This window comes from Narcine bancroftii, chromosome 13 (genome assembly GCF_036971445.1).
Source record: "Narcine bancroftii isolate sNarBan1 chromosome 13, sNarBan1.hap1, whole genome shotgun sequence".
In the NCBI taxonomy this organism is placed as follows: domain Eukaryota; kingdom Metazoa; phylum Chordata; class Chondrichthyes; order Torpediniformes; family Narcinidae; genus Narcine; species Narcine bancroftii.
This window is the reverse complement of record NC_091481.1, coordinates 26,479,821-26,506,024: the sequence shown is the minus strand read 5'-3', so window position 1 is coordinate 26,506,024 and position 26,204 is coordinate 26,479,821. Positions and strand designations below refer to the sequence as shown.

At 39.6% G+C, this 26,204-nt stretch overlaps 1 protein-coding gene across 1 annotated transcript in view; it reads right to left on the bottom strand.

The window, feature by feature from the left end:
- Positions 1–346: 346 nt before the first annotated feature.
- The window catches only part of LOC138748012 (mucin-19-like), an 87,115-nt gene continuing 61,257 nt past the window's right edge, over positions 347–26,204 (bottom strand). The window contains exons 26-42 of the mRNA XM_069907712.1: positions 23,461–23,700; positions 23,224–23,380; positions 22,571–22,696; positions 20,491–20,632; positions 19,514–19,545; positions 18,163–18,255; positions 15,920–15,967; positions 14,823–14,876; positions 14,061–14,090; positions 12,013–12,066; positions 11,551–11,598; positions 10,175–10,222; positions 4,221–4,274; positions 2,926–2,982; positions 2,484–2,531; positions 1,144–1,191; positions 347–408 (exon numbers count right to left, since the gene is read on the bottom strand). Of these exons, the coding sequence (XP_069763813.1) occupies positions 347–408; positions 1,144–1,191; positions 2,484–2,531; positions 2,926–2,982; positions 4,221–4,274; positions 10,175–10,222; positions 11,551–11,598; positions 12,013–12,066; positions 14,061–14,090; positions 14,823–14,876; positions 15,920–15,967; positions 18,163–18,255; positions 19,514–19,545; positions 20,491–20,632; positions 22,571–22,696; positions 23,224–23,380; positions 23,461–23,700 (1,341 nt within the window). The remainder of the gene's footprint in view (positions 409–1,143; positions 1,192–2,483; positions 2,532–2,925; positions 2,983–4,220; positions 4,275–10,174; positions 10,223–11,550; positions 11,599–12,012; positions 12,067–14,060; positions 14,091–14,822; positions 14,877–15,919; positions 15,968–18,162; positions 18,256–19,513; positions 19,546–20,490; positions 20,633–22,570; positions 22,697–23,223; positions 23,381–23,460; positions 23,701–26,204) is intronic.

The window sequence follows — 26,204 nt, the reverse complement described above, 5'->3', positions numbered from 1 at the left end:
CATATGAAATGAAACTGCCATCTGCCAGGCAGACATTGATTTCCCATTGGTGTTGCATGTCATCCCTGAAAGTAATAGAGAAAGAGAATGAAAAGGGAGTCCCTTCTGCATCTGTATTATTTGCACAGAATCCTAAGGTTAATGAAAGAGATACCCTTGCTCTGTCCAGCATCAAATCGACAAACAAGAATGAATGCACAAGACTCGGGACTGGCATATCTTTCACCCGAGCTGAAATTGCAAATATTCAAGAAAGCCAATAAAGTTCTATGACTAATTGCAAGCTTGCAGTGCCTCACACCATCATTGTGTAAAACAATCTCTTCATCAATATTGAGAGAAGGAATCACTCACTGGTTGTTGAACTGCTGGTTGACTCAGTTGAAGTTGCCTCAGTAGTTGTTTTTGCTGAAAATAAAAAAAATGTTCATAATCACAACATTAATCTTGAAGAAGAACAGAACTGAGAAGATGTAAATGAGTCAGGACATATTGCACAGATGAAAAGACACAGTGCAAAACCATTTCAGCAGGTGATTCCTAATTTCCAATCATATTTGATGCGGCAATAATATTTTTTGAATGTTTTATATGTCCCACGAGTAAATCTTGAATCTAATGAGCATCCACAGTGACCAAGAGTGAAAGCCTCATACAACTCACTGTTGAAACTTTTCTGCTAGAAACAGAGTAATTGTTAAGAATGTGATAAGAATGGAGACATGAAAATATAATCCCTTTCACCACAGAACATCCACAAATGAAGATTCAAAAGCGACAAAATTGTGGAGTCTCAAAGTACTCATTCTTTGCCTTCAATCCTTCACCACTCCTCTGAGTCAGAATGAGGCATCTAGATCCTGATCAATAACCAAAAGATTGGCACTGTCTTGATAGTTTGAAAATGAACTGCATGAGTTCATTACCAAGAGATGACTTGTTATTAATGGGTGATTTAAGCAGACATATTTCAAAGAAGAAAATTCCAATCAATGTATCAATGAAGAAATGATGAAAGATCCAATAATTATGCCATTAACCAATGGCATCTACTTAAACTGATGGTGAAACAACAAAAAAATCTTAGAAAGATGGAATTAAACAAATACATCAAGTTACATATTGAAACAGGTGGACACTCACCCATGTAATAGGGAGTGGTGCTTGTTGACACGGTGGTAGTTACTTCTTCTGAAAAATAATTATGGTATTCATAATATCAGAACCAAACATGAACCTTAACTATTCAAGCAGTGCTGATCCATAAGCAGAAGTAAGATTTGTGGACAATATTGAAATATATTGCAAATACAAATGTGCTCGAGATAAAAGATTTCAATAAATGAAGACGAATGCAATGGAGCTAAAGGCAGGAATTGCACATGAGGAAAGGCTGAGGGTGTTGTCCGCTTTGACTTGAGTCAGGCAAATGACAAGTTCCCGCCTGGGAGGTTAGTCAGGAAGGTTCAGATGCTCAGTTTTCATGGTGAAGTATTGCCCTGGATTTGACAATGGCTAGGTGGGAGTAGCCAGAGAGTAGTGGTGGTTGATTGCTTCTGAGATGGGTTTGCCTTAGTTATGTGCCTCAATGCTGGGGTCATTATTGATTGTCATCTAGATCAATGTTTGGAATAATAATGTGGTAAATTGGATCAGAAACTTTGCATTCATCACTAAGACTGCAGGCAGGGTGGATAGCAAAGGAGACTTTCAAAGCTTGTTGAGGGATCCGAAGCAGCTTGAAAAATAGTCTGAAAAATAGCAAATAGAATTTAATGCAGACAAATGTGAGATTTGCCTTTTGGAAGGACAACCCAAGAATGGAACTGGTCGGATCCTGTGGAGAGCAGTAGAACAGAGGGACCAGGGAATACTTAAAACCAATTCCCTGAAAGTGCCATCAAAGCTGGATAGGATTGTATAGAGCGTATTTGGTACATCAGCTTTCAGGAGCTGGGATGATATGGTAAACTTGTACAAGATATTGGAGAGGACAAATTTGGAGTATGCTGTCTAGTTTCGGTCACTTAACAGCAGGAAATATATTAATAATGAAAGAAGGAGTGTGGATGCTACTAGGAAGATGCCTGGAATTCAGGTAATATTGCAACGAAAGGTTAAGCAGTATAGGACTTTATTCCGTGGAGCACAGAAAAATGGAAGGAGATTTGAGAGAGAATTTTACAATTAATAAGGGTAAATTTAGAAAGGCTTTTTCAACTAAGGGTAGATTGGATACAAATCAGTGGACATGGGTTAAGAGTGATAGGGGAAAATTTGAGGTAGTCAAGAACTTCCTCTCACTTGTATCAGAGTGTTCCCAGGAATGAGCAGACCAAAATGTGAAGATTGATTTCATAAAATGAAACATTGAACTGAAGCAAAGAGGATGAAGACCAAATACAGAATATAGGTTTCTTATACAAGTTTGTGATATGAGAAAGGAATCTTGTTTGAAGTAATTGAGAAAGGGTAACACTAACCTGGTGTGGTGCTGGTGATCGCCTCTGTTGTTGGTTTTGTTGTTTTTTCTGTGAATGAATGAAGACATCAACATGACATTTCACAGAGATAACACAAATCAAGAAAATAAATAGGTAGTACTATGGACTATAAAAAATATTTTGCATATTACTATCAGAAAAATCACTCTAAACAGAAATATCATTTACTGGGTAATTCAATGCATCACAGGTCATCTCTGCATGAAATCTGGATCATTTGATGAACATGGAATACAACTAAACTAGAATCCAGTTTGCAATGACTAATGATTGAAAATTCAAAAACAATATTGACAGAAGATTGCACAAAGGCCATTCTGACCTTTCCTCTGTGCTGGTAACTTTCTCTTTTAATTTAAGCCCATGCAAACATAGTTGGGTAAAAATATCTACCAATTAATATTGAGAAAGCTTCACTCACCAGATGTGTAACTGGTGGTAGATTCAGTTGTGGTTTTCTCTGGAGAGGTTGTTTGCTCTGCAAATTAAAATGTTGGCATCCATTATATTTAAGGAGGAATTAGCATTGAAACAGCGCTAAAATATTCGAGAACCAGGAGAGATCTTTCTATCATCCAAATGCAAGTGTGCACTAGTCATGGGATGTTTCTAACAGCCACTTTGATGTCTTGTCCTCAAATGCACCAATAAAGTACTACATTATCAGATCATCTCTGCATTCAACATCATCTTTCTACATTTGTACAATTCAAAGTAAACGTTAACATTTAACACTGCAAGTTATTGCTAATTTCCCCTGAGGACATACTGAAAATATGGGGATTCAGAAAAAGCAGAAGTGGCACACTTCACAATGCTGATTTTAGGGACGATGATTGTGAAGCATCAAAACTGTTGTAACCGACATCACCACAGCTCTGTTCTCTTATTTTTACAATCGTAGGACTTATGACCAAAACCTCGTTCAGCAAGTTACTGAAAATAACATCATAAGTTATAAGTGCGTGATCAGATTATTTTGGGAAAGGTTACCCGTGAACAGAGGGAGTGACTAATTTTAATATCTTTCAATGAAAAAAAAGCTTCAATGTCCATTAAATCGGGACTGAACATGAAGGCCAATAATCTTCTATGAAATTGAATGAAAAGCTAGAGTAGAAGACAAGTAGAAGTCACAATAACATTCTGAGAGTGAGGTAAACAAATAAATACCAAAGTTCTGGCAGATATTGGAAGGGGCCAACACTTTGCTATTGTGGAGCAAAAGAGTGTTGACGTGATAGTTGGAGAAGTTTCTGGAAATTAATAATCAAACTCAAATGACAAAGTCAAGCGATTCTTAAACTACTCAGAGGTCAATCATAAGATTTGTTTATGGTCATGTCATGGTACAGAACATGTCATATGAAATGAAACTGCCATCTGCCAGGCAGACATTGATTTGCCATTGGTGTTGCATGTCATCCCTGAAAGTAATAGAGAAAGAGAATGAAAAGGGAGTCCCTTCTGCATCTGTATTATTTGCACAGAATCCTAAGGTTAATGAAAGAGATACCCTTGCTCTGTCCAGCATCAAATCGACAAACAAGAATGAATGCACAAGGCTCGGGACTGGCATATCTTTCACCTGAGCTGAAATTGCAAATATTCAAGCAATCCAATAAAGTTCTATGACTAATTGCAAGCTTGCAGTGCCTAATACCATTATTGTGTAAAACTATCTCTTCATGAATATTGAGAGAAGGAATCACTCACTGGTTGTTGAACTGCTGGTTGACTCAGTTGAAGTTGCCTCAGTAGTTGTTTTTCCTGAAAATAAAAAAAACATATTCATAACCACGTCATTAATCTTGAAGAAGGACAGAACTGAGAAAATGTAAATGAGCCAGTACATATTGCATAGATGAAAAGACAGTGCAAAATAATTTCAGCATGTTGTTCCTAATTTCCAATCATATTTTATACAGCAATAATATTTACTATATATTTTATTTGTTCTTCAAAGTAATCACTGCATCAAATGATTATCTGTATTGAGGAAAAGTAGGCCATTTCAGGCCATGCCTCCGCCTGGAGGCCAGCTAACAACATGGACTAAAATCTTAAAAGTTAACTTTCACAGAGCAGCTCTAAAAATCTGCTCCAGCGTCACATTCTTGTCAAGCGGCTCATTTTTGCACCCTTCAGATTCGCTGCAGGCAGATCTACCTGTTCCATAGGGCCACCGATCATAAATATGCAGTAGAGGAATGGCCATCTTTCCTGCTCATAATCCTCCATGTGGCTGGAATTGCTCTGTGTTTCCCTGAACAGTTCCAGCTGGTTGGAATTTATGGATAGGAAGACTGCTACTGCTCTGCCACATATTGTGTCGCAGAGAGCGGCTCCCAAGGACCAAGTGGCCCTGTGCGGCTGTCACAGTTTGCACCGGCTGCCCCCTGATGGCTCTGTCGGCCCAGCTGCCCTGACAGCTCCTGCTCGCCGCCCCTGCTTTGAGGGGGCCATGGAGGGAGAGGGCTGAGTGGGGAGATGTGTTGCGGGCTGTCCACATCATCAGCCTGCCCCTGACCATCCGCTACATTGAACCTAGGTTGCATAACGCAGCACTCCGCTGCTTATACTTGCCTGAGAAGGGTAGGTTTTAGCGGCTCAGAGCCACCACAGTGCATTCAGAAAGGTAAGTCTCGAGCTGTAAGAGCGGAGAACATCCGCCTTTACAGTCAGGCATTTTTCTTGCTTGGAAGGGCCCTGTGATAGCCTCATACAACTCATTGTTGAAACCTTTCTAGACGCATACTGAGTTATTGTTAAGAATGTGATAACAATGGAGACATGGAAAAATAATTCCTTTCACCACAAAATATCTACAAATGAATATGCAAAGCAACAAAATTGTGGAGCCCTCCACTCCTCATTCTTAATCTTTGTGGTGGTACACCACTGGCCTACTGCAGGGGGAAACCTCTGTACCTGCAAAAGAGCACGGGGACAAGACTACACCTGGCCAGCTGTCAATCAGCTGACCTGAATGGACCAAGCCCCACTGGTCAGGTGTCAATCACCTTCCGGGATACAAGCCAGAGTCGGACCTTCAAAAACACTCTCAGAGCTCACAGCAGCAGAATCTCACAGCTGGCTCTGTAGAAGTTTATGTCGAATCAAGCCTGTTGTATAGACTTTATGTTTTGTGTGTTTGCAGTCTTGAATCCTTCTGCACTCCTCCTTGGCTCAGAATGATGCATCTAAATCTTGGTCAATAACCAAAAAATTGGCAGTCTTGGAAGTTTGAATTTGAACTGCACGATTTTATTACCAAGAGGACACACGTTATTAAGGCTAAAACAGGATGGCTGATTTAAGCAGTGTGGTGATACAAATATGTGTATTGTGTCTGTCATTGGGTAGCTGGCCCGTCCCCCACTAATGACGCTCAAGTAAAGGTCAACCTCCCTTTCCTTGTCCTCAGTCAAGCACTTAGAATTAGACCAGCTATGTCTAAAATGTATACAGCCTTTGAGTTATTGATAGAGTGTATCACACTCTATCACACTTTAAATCTTCCACATGGGATGAACAAACTGCTGAGACTTGGATTGAGTGCTTCACAGACCTGCTTGAAGCTTCTGAGGGCCTTGGACTCTGATGAGAAGAAACTCAAGCTACTGCAAGCAAGTGTCGGCTGCTGTGCGTATATGGCAATTTTGCTTTGCACGACTTACCCCACTGCCATGACTGAGCTCTGCAACCTCTGCAGACCATGGGTAAACGAAGTCTACTCATGGCACCTCCTGGCTTCGATAAAACAGCAACCTGCGAGACCCTGGATGATTTCTTTCAGGCCCTGCACGATCTGGGGGAAGAATGCAAGGGCAATATCCCTGCCCTGGTATCAGCAGACCAGTACGTGGAAGAGCTGATCTGGAACACCTGCGTGACTGGGTGAGTTCCCACTACATCCGTCAGCAACTGCTAGAGGAAGACAGGCTGCCATTGCAGAAAACCCTTTGGCTCGCTGACACTCTAAATTCAGCCCTCTGCCACACTGAATACATCACTGCCGGCAAAGGCCCTTCCACTAGGGCCACGGGCACAGCTAATTTGGGACACAACATCATAGACTGCCTCAGTACACAGAGGCCCTGGCTCCACTGCCACCATATCCAAGCACCCAAGTGCTACTTCTGCTGCCAGCAGAAGCACCCCTAATGATGCTTCCAGGCAAGAGAAGCCACTTGCTTGGGACACGGGAAGAAAGGGCACTAGGAGTGAATATGTAAGTCGGTCTTCCATGCCGAGCAGTGCTGTGTGCACCTCTGGGGGTTGGCCATTGAACCCAATTCCACTTCCTCCTGGAGCGACGACACCACTTCCGGCCTCAAATGGCTCAACCGCATGCATAACTCGGGGGTCACCATCTTCCGCTGTCTTCATCCAACTTTCCTGGTGCGACCACGTGGTCAACATGGGGTCCACCATCTTACCAAACCAGCTTCCCCTCCGAAAGTGACAGTGACCCGATATTGGTGTCCATCATCTTAGATCAAAGCTGCCCTCACACGATCACCCATTCAATGATGGAGATTGAGGTGAATGGGAAACGAACTAACTGCCTGTTCGACAGTGGAAGCACTGAAAGATTCATCCACCCAGACACTGCTCACAAATTCTCTCTCCCCATCAGACAACGAGCATCATGATATCAACGGCTGCAAAGGACCAATCTGCCGAGATCCGCAGGTATTGTATTGCGTTGTTAACAGTGCGGGGCAAACATTATGACAATTTCCATTTTCTCTTCATGCCTCAACTCTGAGAACAGATCCTTCCAGGGCTCGACTTCGAAAGCCAGTTCAGGAGTGCCACGACGGCGTTCGGGGGGACCCCTTCCACCCATCACTTTATACACCACCCTAGCTCATGGACTCTCCTCCCGGCAGCCAGACCCTGCCTGTGATCTCTCGACCCTCTGCATATCCCACCATCATTGTTTGAGAACCTGACCCTGGACTGCAAGCCCAGAGCCACTTAGAGCAGAAGCTATGGCATTGAGGATAAGACATTCATAAAGTCCGAGGTACAAGGACTCCTGGAGGACGGGGTCATAGCACACAGCTCCAGCCCATGGAGAGCCAAAGTCATGGTGGTCAGGGGCAGAAGTAAACCCTGTAACGTGTTCGACTACAACCAAATGATCAACCACTTCACACAGAGGGATGCATACCCCCTTCCCCGGATTGCCGATGTGGTCAATAAGATCACCAAGTACAGGGTGTTCTCTACCACTGACTTAAAGTCGGCATAGCACCAACTTCCCCTTCACCTAGGAGAATGCCAGTATACTGCATTTGAAGTGGATGGCAGGCTCCATCACTTCATCTGGGTTCGCTTCAGAGTCACCAATGGTGGTCTCCTTATTTCAGAGAGAAATGGATCAGACCATCTGCGGCCATGGCCAGCAGGACCACGACGTGAACCTTGCCAAATTCCTGCACACTGCCAAGTCCCTCAATTTGACCTACAACGAGGACAAGTGTGTGTTTAGCATAACTTGCCTGGCTCTCCTGATATGCATCGTGGCACATGGTGTCATTAGCCTTGACCCTGAGCGCATAGGTCCCCTTATGGAACTCCCTATCCTGTCCAACCTCAAGACCCTAAAAAGGTGCCTAGGGTTCTGCTCCTGTTACACCCAATGGCTGCCCAACAATGCCGATAAAGCCTACCCCTGGTAAGATCCACAATCTTCCTCTTATAAGCAGAAGCCTAGGAAGCCTTCACCCAGATCAAGGGAGACATCACCAAAGCCATGAATGCATGCCATGGATGAATCCATCCCATTCCAGGTGGAAAGCAAAGACTCTGAGCACCTGCTGATGCAGTGGCTGTCTGCCACTCTCAACCAGGCAGGTGGGCTAGTAGCATTTTTCCCCCCCACACCCTTCAAGGACCTGAGACATGGCACTCCTACGTCAAGAAGGAGGTGCAGGCCATCGTTGAGGTGGTACGGCACTGGTATCATTACCTGGCTGGAAAGAGATTTACCCTACTAACGGACCAACAAGGTTTGCTTTCATGTTCAATACCAAATTGCAGGGCAAGATCAAAAATGTCAAAATCTTGAGGTTGAGATAGAGCTCTCCACCAACAACTACAACATCCTGGATGGGCAAGCTTAACGACACCCCCAGCCGCCCTATCCCGTGGGGGGGGACATGCTCCAGTGCACATCTTGGCCCCCTCCAGTCCCTCCACAATGACTTTTGCCACCCTGGAGTCATGAGATTGTTCCACTTCGTGAAAGTACGTAATCTTCCCAACTCCATTGAGGATGTCAGGTCTTTGACCAGACATTGTCAGAACTGCATGGAGTGCAAACCACAGTTCTGCCAGCCCATCAGGTTGCACCTCATAAGGCTGCACGCCCCTTTGAATGACTCAGTATCGATTTCAGGAATGTTTGTTTCCTGAACATCATTGATAAGTACTCTAGGTTCCCTTTTGCCATCCTCAGTCATCGACATAAAGACGCTCTGCAACATATTTACCCTCTTCTAGTACTTGAATTGTATCCAGAGTGATTGGGGGTCCACTTTTATGGGCGACGAACTTCAGCAGTACATGCTGGCTTGAGGCATTCCCACTAGAAGGATCAGCCCTCAGGGAATGGCCAGGTAGAGAGAGAAAACACCACAAAGTTGGAAAGTTGTCCTCCTGGCTCTCAAATCCAGGATCTCTGCTATGCACTGCTACCAACTCAACCCCACATGAACGCATGTTTTCCTTCCCCAGAAAGTCTGCGACCAGAACCACACTATCAACCCCGAGACCCTTCCTGCTGCAGAAACATGTGAGGGGTAACAAGTCCGACCCATTGGTCAAAGAGTTGAAACTCCCGCATGCTAACCCTCAGTATGCCTACATCGTGTACACGGACGGCCATGAGGATACGGTTCCCAGCTGGTACCCTGGTGCAAGCCGGAGACCCTTGCCCAGTACTACCTTCTTCAGCCAAACTGCACCACCAGGGAAGCAGTGCAGATCAGTGACCCAACCTCACCCACACACCATACCTCATGAAACCTGCTCTAGCTGCACTAACCACCATGACATACATACTGCCAAGCCCGACCTCCTACGGAGCCTGCTCTCCCTCCCCAGCCTCAAGACACATGACTGGCAATGGAGCCGACCATTGTAAAACCAGTGGAACTGTGCTGGTTGCAGAGGCAAATGAGATGACCTGACAGGCTGAGCATTTTGGACTTTTAACCTAGCAGGGTTTTGTTTGAAAGGAGGTGGTGAAAGTGGTGATACAAATATGTGCATATGTGTCTGTCAATGGATAGCTGGTCCGTCCACCACTGGTGACTCACTCCCGAGTAACTTCTCTCCTTGTGACCCTGGAATAAAGGTCAACCTCCCTCTCCTAGTCCCCAATCGAGCACTTGAAAAATCGAGCCAGCTACAAGTCTAGAGTGTCATAAAGCCTATTAATCCTCACTCTGCAGCATTGAAATCATGGATCGAGTGCATCAAACAGGCATATTTCAAAGAAGAAAATTCCAATCAATGTATCGATGGAGAAATGATGAAAGATCCATTAATTATGCCATTAACCAATGGCATCTACTTAAACTGATGGTGAACCAACAAAAAGTTGGAATTAAACAAATTCATCAAGTTACACATTGAAACAGATGGACACTCACCCGTGTAATAGGGAGTGGTGCTTGTTGACACGGTGGTAGTTACTACTTCTGTAAAATAATTATGGTATTCATAACATCAGAACCAAACCTGAACCTTAACTATTCAAGCAGCACTGACCCATTAGCAGAAGTAAGATTTTGGAACAAAATTGAAATATAATGCAAATACAAATGTGTTTGAGATAAAAGATCACAATACGTGAAGACGAATGCAATGGAGCAAAAGGCAGGATTTGCATATGAGGAAAGGCCATGGATGTTGTCCACATGGACTTTACTAAGGTCTTTGACAAGATTCCATGTGGGAGGTTAGACAGCAAGGTTCAGATGTACAGTATTCGTGGTGAAGTAGTGCCCTGGATTTGACAATGGTTGGACTGGAGAAGCCAGAGAGTAGTGGCGGTTGATTGCTTCTCAGACTGGAGGCCTGTGGCTAGTGGTGTGCCTCGGTACTGGAGCCATTGTTGCTTGCCATCTAAATCAATGATTTGGATGAAAATATGGTAAATTGTAATTGAAAGTTGGAGGCAGTGTGGACAGTGAAGAAGGTTTTCAAATCTTGTAGAGGGATCTGGAGCAGCTTGAAAAATGGGCTGAAAAATGGCAGATGGAATTTAATGCAGACAAGTGTGAGGTATTGCCTTTTGGAAGGACAAACTGAGAAAGGTAATAGTAGGGTACTAAGGAGTGAGATTGAAGAGTGGGAGTTGGGAATATGGATACACAATTCCCTGAAAGTGGCATAAAGGTGGATAGGATTGCAAAGAGAGCTTTTGGTATAATGGCCTTCATAAATCAAAGTATTGTGTATCAGAGCTGAGATGTTATGGTAAAGTTGTGTAAGACTTTGGAGAGACAAATTTGGAGTATAGTGTCTAGTTTTGGTCACCTAACTACAGGAAAGTTATCAATTTGACAGAAAGAGTGCAGAGAAGATTTACTAGAATGTTGTCCAGACGTCAGGAACTGTTACAGGGTAAACTTAAACAGTTTAGGACTTTATTCCCTGAAGCATAGAAAAATTATGGGAGATTTCAGAGGTTTCTACAATTATGAGGGGGATACACTGAGTAAATGTCAATCATTTTTTTAAAACTGAGGGTTATTGGGATACAAACCAGAGGATATGGGTTAAGAGTGAAAGGGGAAATTTGGAGGCAGTGAAGCACATCTCTTCACTTGCAACCATGTAACCTCTGGAATGAACCCACCAAAATGCAAAGAGTGATTATAGAACATGAAACATTGAACAGAAATGGCATGACTTGAAGCAAAGTGGATGAGGGCCAAATACAGAATACGAGTTTGTTATGCACAGGAAAATAAATATGAGAAAATAAACTTGTTTGAAGACATTGAGAAAAGGTAACACTAACCTGGTGTGGTACTGGTGGTCGCCTCTGTTGTTGGTTTTGTTGTTTTTTCTGTAAATGAATGATGACATCAACATGACATTTAACTTAGATAACACAAATCAAGACAAAAAATAAATGAAGAGATAATCCAAAAAAATAAAAGAAATTGTTCATATTAATATCTGCAAAATCATTCAACATAGAAATATTATTTATTGCATAAATAATTGTATCACAAGTCATCTCTGCATGAAATCTACATCATTTGGTGAGCAAGGAAAACAACCATTTCACTGAACTAGAATGCAGTTTGCCATGACAAATTGAAAAAAACAATATTGACAGAAGATCACAAAGGCCATTGCAGCTTTTCTTTGGTGCTGGTAATGTTCTGTTGTAACTTCCAAGATACCCGTATGGCACAGGTAAGCATAGTTGGGTCAAAATATCTACCAATAAATATTGAGAGAAGGCATCACTCACCAGATGTGTAACTGGTGGTAGACTCAGCTGTGGTTGTCTGTGGATTTGTTTTCTCTGCAAATAAAAATTTGGCATCCATTATATTTTAAGAAGAATAACACAACTGAAATAGGGCTAAAAGATTCAAGAGTGAGATATCATCTTTCAGGCATCCTAATGCAACATGTTTCTCACAGCCACTGTTATAGCTTGCACTCAATGTGACACTGAAGAAATTCATTATTAGATCAGCTTGTCCAGATCAACAAGTCACCTTTAGGTATTTGTATAATGATAAATAAAAATGTGACATTCAATAATTCATGCTGTTGCCATTTTACCCAGAAGAAACATTGATAAAATGGAGATTCTCAATAGGCAAAAATACCACACATTACAATGCCCATATTTGTTTGTTCAGGTGCCTTGCCATTCAGTGCGAGCGATCATGTTTCTCCATCCATCACATTCTCCGACCCTCTGAATTGTAGTTGTGGCCTCCCCATGTTTCATTCTCTGTCTGCTTCTGCTTCCTTTTTCCTTCCAGTTAAATGTTCTAATGTGTCTCTTTGCATGATGTGTCCAAAGAATTTTGATTGATACTTTCTGATTCTTTTAAGTAATGTATGTTTTTTGTTCTTTGTAGAACATATTTGTTTGTTATCTTTTCCATATGATATGCATAGCTTTTTTCTGAGAAATTACATCTCTTCTGCATTGATTCTTTTTCCATTGCTTTTGCGATGGCCCATGACTCACAGCCATACATCAACATAGGAAGAATGTGGCAGCTGAGAGGTGGATGTCAATTGCTATTTTCTTATTCAATAGGATGTTTTTCATTTCTTTAAATGCTGTTCTTGCCATTGCTATTCCTGCTTTTATGTCTATTTCGCATTTGCCATCAGATGTTACCCATGATCCAAGGTACTTGAAGTAGTGAACTTGTTTCATATTACAGATGATAATGAAGCATCAAAACTGTTGTAATCAAGAAGACTGCAACTTTTTTTCACTTATCCCCACCAATCAAGAAACTTATTGCAATATATTACGAACGGATGTCCAATGCATTGTTCAGTAAGCTTCTACAAATAACATAATGAGTTAACAGACTCAACTCAATTAAAAAAATGTACAAAATAATTGTCGCAAGTGACTCAAACATTCATTTTGAACAGTAATATTTACTCGGTTTCCCACAAATAAACTCTGTATCAAATGTGTATCTCGTGGTGCTTATGAATGTTAGACTTATTAGGTTGTTAATGCCCAGGAGGGTGACACAGTCAGAAAGTTGCACTGCAATAAAATCTGTCCTTGGACCCACTACATCCCTGCCCCCCTAATTGTGCATCCATATGAATGCTATTTGCATACATTCAGACTCTGGTCCTTGAAGCTTTCTTGACTGAAAAGTCTGCCTCTTCAACATTGTTGTTATATCTGATTCTAACTGATATTCTTCTGATATCAACTGATCCCAATGTAATTAACCTCAACCATCAGATTTCCTTAACAAATTGTTCCTCTCACCTGAAATCTATGCCCACTTTTTTTTTTGACACCAAACCATGGATGGAAGATTTTGACTGGCCTCTCTATGATGCTTATATCACTTCAGTTTATTTGCCAAAAGACAACAGGCTGAAAATACCCTCTCTCTCCTTACAACTAGAATCCTCCAATCGAGGCAAAAAATCACAGAGAAGATTAACTTCACCCTCTACATGATAATATTTGTCATACATCAGTAACAAAAGCTGGAAAAAGTTTCCACATCTTTAATAAATTTGTCACAAGTTTTAAAACTTTGGCCAACACAGTCACAAACTCAGTTTTAGAACGGAGGGAAAAGAACATACTGCTTCCCTCACATAATGCCAGATCAGGATTCAACTGAACAAACTGACCAGGACATCTAATAGTGAGACATAGATTACTGAACTGAAATTGTCAGACTGGAAGCAGAGAGAATGAATGCCAAATACTGAATACTAGTTATGATGCAGACAAAATATGTGATAAAAGAAATCTGTTAGTGTACATCAAGAAAATTTCATAATTACCAGTTGTGATTGTTGGAGTTGTTGTTTCTTCTGCAAAGAAATGATTGCACAAAAATTACATCGACATTCCAGTAAAACACATATCAGAGAGAAAAAAACTAGCACATATTGCACAAATTAAAAGATTGTGCAGACCAACAACAGAAAATCACTCCAAGCAGAAATAGTATGTTTGATGTTTCATCTGTGTCACAACTATGCATTGAACCTGCACAATTTTTGTAAGATAGAAGAGAAAACCCCTGTAGTACACTAGAACACAGTTTACATTATCATTTATAATGCTGACAAATTATTAGATACACAAAGACAATTGAAACAGCTGGTTTTTTTTTACTCAGTGCTTTGATGATGTTCATCTCTGCTGATTGTGGTCACAATAAAATAAATGCAGTTGTAGAATCTTCTCCAGTATGTGAATGCCACAGCACACTCACAGAACCAACAAACAATGAGGGCAGAAGATCAAACATGGGCCGTTGCTGCACTTCCCATTTCTAACACTAGATGACACCAAGATATAACCCACAAGACAATGAAGTCTGATGACATAACGTGAGCTACTGAGAGTAGGTTGGTGCTTTGGCTGTGGTATCTTCTGAAAACCAATCATTACACCATCATGAGATTCAATTTGAAGAACTCATATTAGAGAGAAGCAACAGAAACTGCAAATATGAAGATTAAAAATGAATGTGCAAATTAATTGTGGTGAGAGAGGGAATTTGTGTTCAAAGCTTTGCTGAAAAAGGCATCACTCACCAGTGGTAGAAGTAGTTGTAGTCTCAGCTGTGCTGGTGGGTGTTGAGGTTTCTTCTGAAGAGAAACAAAAGTAATAACATTTAAATCTTCCATCTAGACTGCTAAGATTTTGAATGACTCAAATTCAATAGATATTACACAATGTTGAAGGGATTGTTCAAGGTATAGAAGAGCATCTTGCATTTCTTATCATCTTTACAAACTTAAGTCAAGTCAAATTTATTGTCATCTGATTGGACAAATACAATTCGATAAAACAGTGCTCTCAAGTCCTCAGTGTAAAACATGCAGACACACAACTAGATGTAGCACTCATAAAGACAGACAATACACTTGCAGGACAGTATTTCTAAAATCAAATAAATAACTGGTGATGGACTCATTTGTGGTAATCTTTCTAATTATTTTTTGTTCTGCAAATAAATAAATTCATGAATATTCCATTCCATTTGAAAAATAACATGATTGAGACAGGAGTAACCTAATCAATATTTATTGTGTGGATTAAAAGAAATCATGCAAAATAATGCAGCATTGACTCAAAATTTATGATCAGAATTTATATTCAATAGTAGTATTCACTGGGTGTTTACCCTGTATCACAAAAAAAAAAGATCATATGAATGCCATGTGGTGAGCCTGAGTACATGCGTCAATTATCATGTTGTTGGTCCATTTGTAGTCATAGTCATGGAATTGTACAGCAGAGCATTTGGCCCTTCAGTTTCCAGTCCTGGTTAACATTTTTGTCCATCTGCACTCATCTTATTTGACACATTCAAGGAACAATGGACCTAATCTGTAGGTTTCTCCACTTGTCAACCCTCCAGCACTTTAAAGTCCACCTCAATTTGATTTCTAAAATGTCTGACACAAGTTGGCTGATTTTAGATGTCTGTTTAAAGAGGAATCAAAACGATGTATGGAAATTGTTGCAGAGGTTTTCTTTTAATATTTAATGCAATGCCCTTTATGGGGAACTGCACTGAAGGTCCAAGAGGGCAAATGAATGAACTTTTATTGAAGTTTGGAGCAAGTTACATTTCAACATATAAACCTCATGAATTCAATTACACACTGACAAAGGCTATCATTACCTGTGGTGGAGGGAGAGGTGCTTGGTGTCACCATGGTAGTTGTTTCTTCTGGAACATAATAAAGGCAGTCAAAACACAAGAAGCAAATCTGCATCTTAATTTTGTCAATATGTTGATTCATAAGAAAACATAAGTTGCTTGGAACAAAATTAATTTATATTGTAAGCACAGATCTGCTCTATTACCCTTATTACCTGATGAGAAATGGACTGGAAGAATGAACTTGTGTTGAAAGATCCGGAAACGTTTCTCGAAAAAGGCATCACTCACAAGTTGTGGAATTGCTTGTGGACTCCGCTGAAAGTTGTAGATGTTTCTTCTCAAGGCTCCATTAGGCTATTCATTGACTACAGCTCGGGTTCAACATCATCATACCAGCAAAGGCTTTGATCAAATTGAAGGATCTGGGACCCCGTTCAACCTTCTGCAACTGGATCCTTAACTTCCTCATTAGCAGACCCCAATGAATCCAATTTGGCAACAACATCTCCTTCATGCTGACCATCAATACAGGGCAATCCAAAGCTGTGTGCTTAATCCTTTACTCTGCTTGTTGCACACTCGTGACTACGTAGCCAAATTTGACTCCAACCAAATCCACAAATTCACTAACAACACACTGCTGTTGGCTGAATTACTGGAACTGATCAGTCAGAAAACAGAATGGACATTGAGAATCTGATTGGTGGTGCCAGAACAACAATTTTGCTCTCATTGTTACGAAGACCAAGGAGCTTATTGTTGATTTTCATTAGGTGAGGACAAGAGACCATGCTCCTGTCTGCAATAATGGGACAGGAGTGGAGAGGTTTGGAACTTTCAGGCCCTGAAATGTGAACTCCCAGGAATCTGAAAGCACCTCAAAGCAGCTGAGAAGACAGCACAAAGTGTTTACTTTCTCAGGAGTCTGAGGAGATTTGCCAGATCGTCGACAACTCTATCAAACTTACACAGGTACACTGTAGAAATTATACTCACAGGTTGCATTGCAGCCTGGTTTGGGAATTCCACTGCCCAGGAACACAGAAGGCTCCAGAAGGTAACAAACGTAGCCAGGTCCATCACAAGCTCCAAACTCCCATCCATTAAATGCTTTGAGCGAAGGCAGCCAACATCATAAAGAATCCCATCACCCTGTCACAACTTCTTCTCATCGCTACCTTCAGGCAGAGGCACAGAAGCCTGAAGAACAGCACCTCTTGGTTCGAGATTTGTTTCTCTCCAACAGTTACCAGGCTTTCGAAACTCCTCACGTTACACTACCCAAAGACTTCTCCTACACCACAAAAGGACTTGGATAACTGAGTATTTATTATCTGTGTCTTTTTGTATTTTTGTCTCTTTTTAATTCAATTAAGTAAATTGTTAAGTTGTTTTCACAAGGTTCCTATTCAGCTGCAGCAAGAAAGAACTTTGAGACCTACGTACATTGTACAATGTTTATGACAGCAAACACTTCATCACTATCAAGAGAAACAAAGTATTGACAATAAATTCATCCATCTTGGCTTTATTCCTCATGCCTTTTTTGACTTCAATATTTATATTGCTGCTTATTCAGTAGGATTAGGGAACTCATCAGGTAATGCCCAGGTACAGAATATGAGGAACATCCTGATTTGCATTCAATCATATTATCATAATTTGGCTATGCTGGCAGCTCAAAGCCCAGATATCACCTGCAATTTTGCATTGCCCTTCAGTTATAAATAAAAGTTCAGACTATTTTCTCATCCAATGAAGCAAAAGGTTTGCTTTTGAGAACAGCAGCTGCTTTTGACTTAGTCATGTGAGGCAGGTGGGTTTTGGGGCAGCAGCAGTGGTGTATGTGACTGGAGAGGAGTCAAGTTGGCTGAATCCTACTTTGATTTGTGGAGCCAAGAGAGACAAACACCTTTTCTCAGTAGGGTTTGGCATCTCTTTCAGACCCTGAAGACCTATACAGAGTACAATTGCTGATTATCAACATCATCAAACGTGTTGGAATACGACAACCCATTTGTGATTCCTATTTTGTGAATATTATTTCCTAAAATACAGACATATTGAGATCCTGTTTCACCCTTAGGTCTTACTATTTTGCAAACATTATTTCCTGCTAATCATCATTTCACAATTGCCAATAGTTATTTTAACTTTGAGTTTTTTCATATTTTTGTTTCTGAGTTGGTAGAGTGGTGAAGTACAGTTATAATTTGTCATATTACTTTGTGAATTTTTTTAAAATTAAAATTGAAAACTACCTGTGCTGGTGATGGTTGAAGAAATTGTTGAGGTTGACGTTAGTAGTGTTGTGGTCAACAGTGTTGTCGAGGGAACAGTTGTGGTTGTTAGTCCTGTTACAAAAATGCACACAATAAAACTGTGCTCCTTATCTATTTGTGAATATTCTTTCAAGTACCACTGAGGCAACAGAAATTCACTCATCCAATTCACAAATCACTACTCAAAATCTTAGAAATGCGGAATAAAATTCCTCTGGTGCACTATTCATGGGGAAACAAAAATCAATAAATATCACTAAAGAGTCAAGAAACAACAAATTTTATTTTTCTTTTTTGTCATAAATTTGAAAGCTAAAATGTTTTCAATATAACATTACTATGCCAATTGGGATGGCAGTTACAGCTAAGTCACTCCTTTGTTATCCCCTTTCCAGTCTGAGAACAGATGTCTCACAGTGTGTAGCTGCATTGTGGGAAACAACACAAGCCATGGCCAGTTCTTTAAAATAATCCCTCTGTCTATTTTCCACATCCACTAAATCACCATGCTTTAACCAGTTGCCCTGGTACTCCTCCTTCAGTATCTTTCTCCTATGAATCTCAAATCCCAACCCTTTTCTTCATATCCTACTTCTTGAACCTTGTCCTGCTCATCATAGGCAAAAAGCAAAGCAACACTGTGTCTGAGACAGCTGTTCACATACCCTCTGATTGGAGAGGGAATGGTAAAGGAGAGTCTCCTCAGTGATTGCCACCCAATCAAAGCACTGACATCGTATCCCAAACTTTTGCTTCACAGTAGTGAATAACAAAGTATAAATTGACAAAATTTGTTGTTTCTTTGCACAAGCTTTGACCATTCCACCTGCATGCGTGTGTGGGCTAAGTCAGTAATACACACATCTCAGACATTGCTATCAGATCAAGAAGAGATCACTTTAATGCTGTACTTTCTGAAATAAAGATATGACTGCAACTGTTCAGTTGTTATATTAATGATTAATATTAAATTATTTCCATTGACAAGAAAAATCTAATATTGAGTTTGTCCCATTGATGGTAAATCACATCTGCAATTTCTTTCAGCAGAAGAGCTGTTGATATTTTCGAACCATCATATGAAGTGTGAAAATACCTCATATGCTGTTTTATTTCAGATTTTCCATTTATTTCCATCAAATCTTTGATGAAGATGGAGAAGCAAAACCTGGTTCAAAATAGGGTGACCAAATTGCTTAGCAGACTTTTATCCAACTGCATTTCTGTCACACCAAAATGAATACCTCCTGACATTAAAGTTACACTGCAAATTAATTATGATCAAAAACGATTATTCATTGCACACATTAATTCTTTTAACATTACTCACGTTGGCAAGTAGTGATTCCATCCTTGCACATACTGTAAATAAAAAAAACAAAGCTATTATCACAATAAAGAGCTCATTTGGGGCAGTGGTTCTGGTATAATTAACAACAAATGGATACAACGCAGGAAGCAGAAAGAAAGATTATCAGCTCTAAAATGATCACCTTTGGAGGTTTTTAAAATGCAGGGTGCAAAGTATGGTTTGAGTGCTCAATCTATTCATAATTACAGCAATTGCAGAATGCACAAGAGGCAAGAAGAATTTTAATAAAATTTGTTGGTTTAGATTTGTGGACCTCAGGACCCTTGGAACTTTCTACAGAACGTTACTGCAACTCAAGGAGAGGTTCTTCTGAAAAGGGGTGATATCCTGAAGTGAAAATTCATTTTTCACCATTTTATGTCGTACTGACTGAGAGACAGAGAAATGACGATGACGTGATGATGAGATGGACTCCCAGTAAATGAATAATCAATTGAAATCACTTTTGGGGTAGAGAGAACAAAGAAAGTGAAGGATGTGAGCATATTTTGTTGGGAGAAACAGAAAATTAACAGAAGTACAAACTGCAGAACAAAGGAGGGTGGGTGGGGGGTAAAATATGTTGAAGATAATTATTTTGATCTTTCTCCAGCTGGAAAATGATCACAGACTGCATTTTATATATTAATTCTAAAAATACCTATTTTAGAAGCTCATATATATTTTTATTTTAGGTAACTAAAAGTTTAAAATGTATTCACATGATTAATCTAAATCAGAATATGTCAAATCGCTTTGTATCTGAATTCATAATGGGCTATTTCTGGTTCATAACAAAATAATTTCTCAGACAAATGTTTATGACTCAATTTACTTATGGCATTTTCAAGAGTATGGTTAAATATGTAAAGATTCAAAACTCAACCACACATATATATATATATATATATATATATATATATATATATTCAATGATCTGGCTACTTTTTTTTTACCATTCTTCACAATCATTCATTGTTGTTTCACCAGGTTGCAAAATTCTTCCATCATAATAACATGTGCACTGAGGTAATGTTACACATTTCATTGTATTTTCATCCAGGTAAGGAGCCTTCTCTGGGCATTTAGCATAGCAACCTGGAACAGTGAGAAGTAAAAGTCACAATGGAGACAAACAAGATCTCTATGCATTCTGTCAATCTTGAAGCCAATGTTCCACTTTAAAAATGCATGGTTTTTCCCTGAATGACACCTTAACAAATTAACTTCCACTACCCTAACCTCCATTATTTTGGGCCTAGTGTTGCCAGGTTTAGTCACAGCATGACAGCACACTTCCTCTGGCTTCCCTGGCACATGAACTTTACTATTTTAATCGTAAGCTACAAAATAATAACATACTTCTGTGTTCCACACATAAAAACGACAGAAAATATTGAAGGTGTGTGTTGTGTGAACACATGAATAATTGAATCCTCTTACACCGTGACAGAAAGGAGGAAACAGGGCAAATGTGAAATTAAATGGGAAGATCTGTAAAAGCCCATGTGACTAGCTATTGATTTAATGGGGAAAAAAAAAATAGGAAACTACATGGATACTTTCCTCTCTAAAGATTTTTTAAAATTTCTTCATAGGAATGGTTTCTCTAAATTAAGCATTTGTATTAAAGCAAGAGTTATCTTTTTGTTGGAATCAGTCAGTCAAAATAGGAAAGCAGAGGCCTGTTTGTCCAATTATCCATGCCAGCTCCCAAAGGAACTATTCAATGAACTATTCAATTCAACTATTTCTCTGTCCCACAGATATGCAAGTGGATTTTTGTTAAACACCTTTTGATATATTATTGATCAGCTAAGTTATCAATTATATTGCTAATTGTAGTTATTAATTGATAATTATCAATTCAGGTGGCATGGTTAGCATAGCGGTTATCACAACGTTGTTACAGCACCGGCCACCTCACTTCAGTTCCCGCACTGTCTATTAGGTGTTTGTACATTCTCCCCATATCTGCATGGGACTTCTCCAGTTTCCTTCCACCTTCCAAAGCCATACAGGGTAGGGGGGGGGTGGGGGGGGGGGTTGTAGGTCAATTGGGTGTAATTGGGCGGCATGGGCTCATGGGCCAGGACGGTTTGTTAGTGTGTTGTATATCTAAATTCATTCTTAGCTCCACTTCCATCTCACTTGCAGTATCCAGAACATTATGAAGTACAATTTCATTTTCTCCCCTGTATATCTGATCTGTCCTCTTGTTGGGGTATTAACAACCAATGGGAATTCTGATCTTATTTAAGCCTGTTATAAACCTGAAAGGCACCATTCCTCTGCAGCATGCCATCTGTGCTCCTCACTGAAACAGGACTTGCCTTGATTTTAAAATGGATCCATTTCTGCTATTGTCACTGCATTGTTTGCTGCTCACCAACCTTACTCATTACATTATATTCATTTATTAATGCATATTAAGTATGTCTTTGTAATCCTCATACTTGCACTTGGTCTGGTCCTTTCTGAAATTGTATGACTTTTTATTATTCTATCCAATGTTCTCACTGCCTAATGCAGATCATTATACTTTCTTACATCCATATTTGCTGCCCAACCTCATCCAGGGATTGGGCCATTTGTGCAAACAGTCATAATTTTCATAAGACTTCAAATTTGCCTGGATTTTTGTTTAAAAATGGATTTAGATTTCCAGAAATAGCAGATGGCTGTATAAAATATAAATGCTTGCAATCAATTCTTGAAAATATTTCAGTCATAGAAAGAAGCCAGAGAACAGTTTTAGATCATTCACGGTGCACTATACTAAGGTAGGTCCATGACATTTTTTGATTTGTGTCTGTGTCAGGATTACCAAAAGCAGAAGTTGTCCTCTTTTTCGATTCGTTGTTTGGGAGAAAGTGTGATTCATTGTAAAAACTCATTAAAGTGTATGGATAATTTAACTGAAGATAATAAACATTGTGAAGATTAATTTTTATAAAAGAAACAGGATAGCAAAAAATTATCTAACACAAGATTGGAAACAGATTGTAATCTATTTGTATAAAATCTAAAGAGCACCTTCAAGAACTGCAGCATATTTTTTTCCAATAAAGTGCCCTGAGCATGTTTTTGTTGTGATTGTTCCACACGGCTGATAGTGCCAACTGCATTCACCAGGAGTGTTGTAATAGTCACAGTACACAGCTGCAGAATAAAAGAAAAAACAATTCAATTGATATTTTGAATCAGCGATTCAAAGATCAAAATAAGCACGATTTAACCCCTCTGTGGTAAATTATCATGATGTATTCATTTTATTCATGTAAGGGATTGATTTGGAGTGTTAGAATCTCATACTTTCATCCTGATCATAGATACCCAGACAATTTTATTTCCCTGTTCAAAAGAGCAAAGCAGGTTGATAAATGAGTTGTCATAAAATAGATCAAGGACATTGTCATGAGGATAAATAATAATAGGATTTATTTCCAATTTATTTTCACTGTCAGGAGAAAGGAGAAGACATGTTGGGAATTCAACAAGGCTTCAAATAAATGGCCATAAAGAACCTTAAATGAGCAAACAGAAAAGATTTAAAAAAACAAATATTTTGAATTAGGCACAGAAGATGTTACTCTGTGGACCAAGGAGTTCCAAAATCTATAAAGCAGTGTTGATGATCTCTTATACCTTATTTGTTCACGACAAGGAACACGGAAGTTTAGACTTACGACATAGATCAGGTGTTCTCCAGCGAATGCAAACATCAGCTTTGTTACAAGCCTCTGCATACACAGCTACAGCAGTACAGAAACTCAGGTACTTTCCCTCCATATCACAGGCACAAGCTTCTTGGACACAAGCATCATAATAAGGGGTTGGATCAACCTGACAAAGAGCCAGAGTGTCAAAACACAGGGCTGCATTTTGAAATTTATTTTAAATTACAAATTTAATTGGCATCTTACCATTTTATGACAAGCTTGAAAGATAGCGCCAGTAATTATATGGCACCTCCTCTGAGCCCATGCTAAACAATATGGATTTTTATCGCAGGGAAATGTTTGATTTACTGTATCAGAGCACGACTGCATCGACTTCCAACTATTCCCAAACTCCAAGAAGCTGGCCACCAAAGAATTCTCCTTTGTTGTTAACTCATCTTCAAGCTCATTGTTGAAATTTCCACAAAGGCCACAAACCTTATTCTTCAGTGAGTAAAGAACCAAAATTATTGTGAATATTTCAAAATTACAATTTACATTTCATACTTTTACCAAGTCAACCAAAAGCTGAATGGAAAAAGCAGGATGCAATAAATGACTTGAACAATAATTGAGATCTAGAAAGGAATCAATGAAATGTAAATAATTAATCAATTAATTCAATAATTAATGATTTAATTGGTTGATACTTAAGTATTCCTTTTAACTTTAACGGTCAGTGTTCTTAGTTTCAAGTTGTACTGTAAATGCAGGGATTTTGCACGTTTCTGTATCAATAAACAAATTTATTGGCTAAAATATAATATATATTTATATTATTTACCAAAAGTACAATGCAACATATTCACATGGACAATCTCATAGTAGAAGTAAATAAAAAAAAGAGATAAAAAAATAAATGGGTAAATGTCTGACTAAAATGGAGAAAAATCCGAGAATGCATTATCATTACATTTCATCTTCCTCATTTATAACTCAACCAGTCCCTCATGATTTTTACCATGTATGCACATTTTGAATATTTCTGTTGTTATTGTTTATCTCCTCATAGCTTTCAACTAGTCTTTGACATGAATGCAAACCTCTTTTTTTTTGTAATTCGAGCAGTTGCCTGAAACAACATGATTGCATATTCTTGACTGAATTAAAGCAGTGTTTTTTTAAAAAAACAATACCTCTTTTATTTCTGCTTTCAGGTGAGTTAATGTTTCATTTCAAACTTTTTCTTTGTATACATGATTGCATGTGCTTGCCCCACCCATTTTGCTTTCCCACACTGTTTTTAAGCCTCTTAATCTTGAGGCAAGCTCTAGAGCTGGGCCTGTTCCAGTAAAGGTTTTACTCCTTGGCTTTAATTACATACTGGAACACCTCCCTGGGAATCACCAGCTTCGGGTTCACATTTCAATGAAAATCAAAAATACTGAAGTAGATGTTGAAAAATGAAAAACAAAAACAGAAAATTCTGGAAAAGGAGGCATATGTAGTAAGAGAAACATGTTTTTGCTTTCAAAGGGTCAAAGGCCCTTCTAGCTTTTTCCACAAATGCTCCCTGATTTGCTGAGTTTTTCCAGCATTTTCTGTTTTTATTTCAGCTTTATATAGGTTGTTTCCAGTTTAACCAGTCCCAACATTTATTTATCAAGGATATCATAAAAACACATTTGTTTCAAATTCCCATTTGGTGAATTGGGTTTTATTCAATGTTATTCAAATAAAAATTGACGTCTTGATGAAAAAAGTATAATAATCATTCCCAGGATATTTTTCAATGTGATAGCAAAGTTATTTCACAATCAGCGATCCACAGAAGATGTTGGTTCTTGATCAAAGCTCATGTTTCCGACCATGTCGCTCTTCCAGGAGACCCATATGAACATGAGATCATTCCTGCCATATATAACAAACAACCCCAAAGTACTCAATCTCCAAAAGGATCCTGACCCTTTGATCAACAGAACACCCATTTCAACATAAAAATTAATTCCTGGATGATTTGCTGACCTTGTTAACTCCTCAGTCACTCACACCTCCACCTCCCCTGTGCAGCAACATCAGTCTGATTCCATCCTTTACCATCTCAAACCTAATGAATCACTGAAGTGACAGTAACTCCTCTATCCAAGGCTCCATCAACCTTGTTATGGACCTGTCATGCCTTTGTGGGGGTGTACAAAACCCAGTCGCTTGCATCTAAAGTCTTGGAGTACAACTGAATTTTAATGCAATAGGTGAAATGATTATACAGGTACACGATCCTTTATCCGGAACCCTTGGGGGACAGTGTATTCCGAATTTCAGATTTTTCTGGATTTCAGAAAACCCACCCAAATTTTGCTGCCATATCCACCCCCAACCCCTTCCAGTTGCCCAGCCGCCTTCCCAACCGCGGCCGCCCGGCCGTCTCCCCGACTGGTCCATTGGCCGCCTTCCCCGGCCGCCGGTCCCCCGGCCACCTGGCAGTCCCCATTTGCCAGATTCTGGAGCTTTCCGGATTTTAGATGTCCGGATAAAGGATCGTGTACCTGTAATAAGCATTGCCCCACAGATCTGTGCCATTCCAGAGCACTTTTCAAATCAAGAATTTTATGACCACCTCTGCTCAATTCTGCTGTTCACTGTTTCTCTGCAAAAAAAAGTGAAATATTTTCCAACAGCTTTTTGAAATGTTGTAACCAGCTCCTCACCCAATAGGTGAAAAATTGGGCCAGGGTTCACATTTCAAATTTATTGTCAGAGGACCTGCGGGCGAGGTAGAATATTGGCAGTGGGGGAAAAACAGACTCAACGAACACATATAAATAAATCAAGAAATGTAAACAAACTGACTGTGCAATACAGAAAGAAAGAAAAAAAAAATCAATAAAGTACAAAAGTAAGAGTCCTTAAATAAGTCCCTGATTGAATTTTTGAGGAGTCTGATTATGGAGGGGTCGTAGTTGTTCCTGATGGTGCAAATCATGTGGCACCTATTTTTTTGTTTCCGG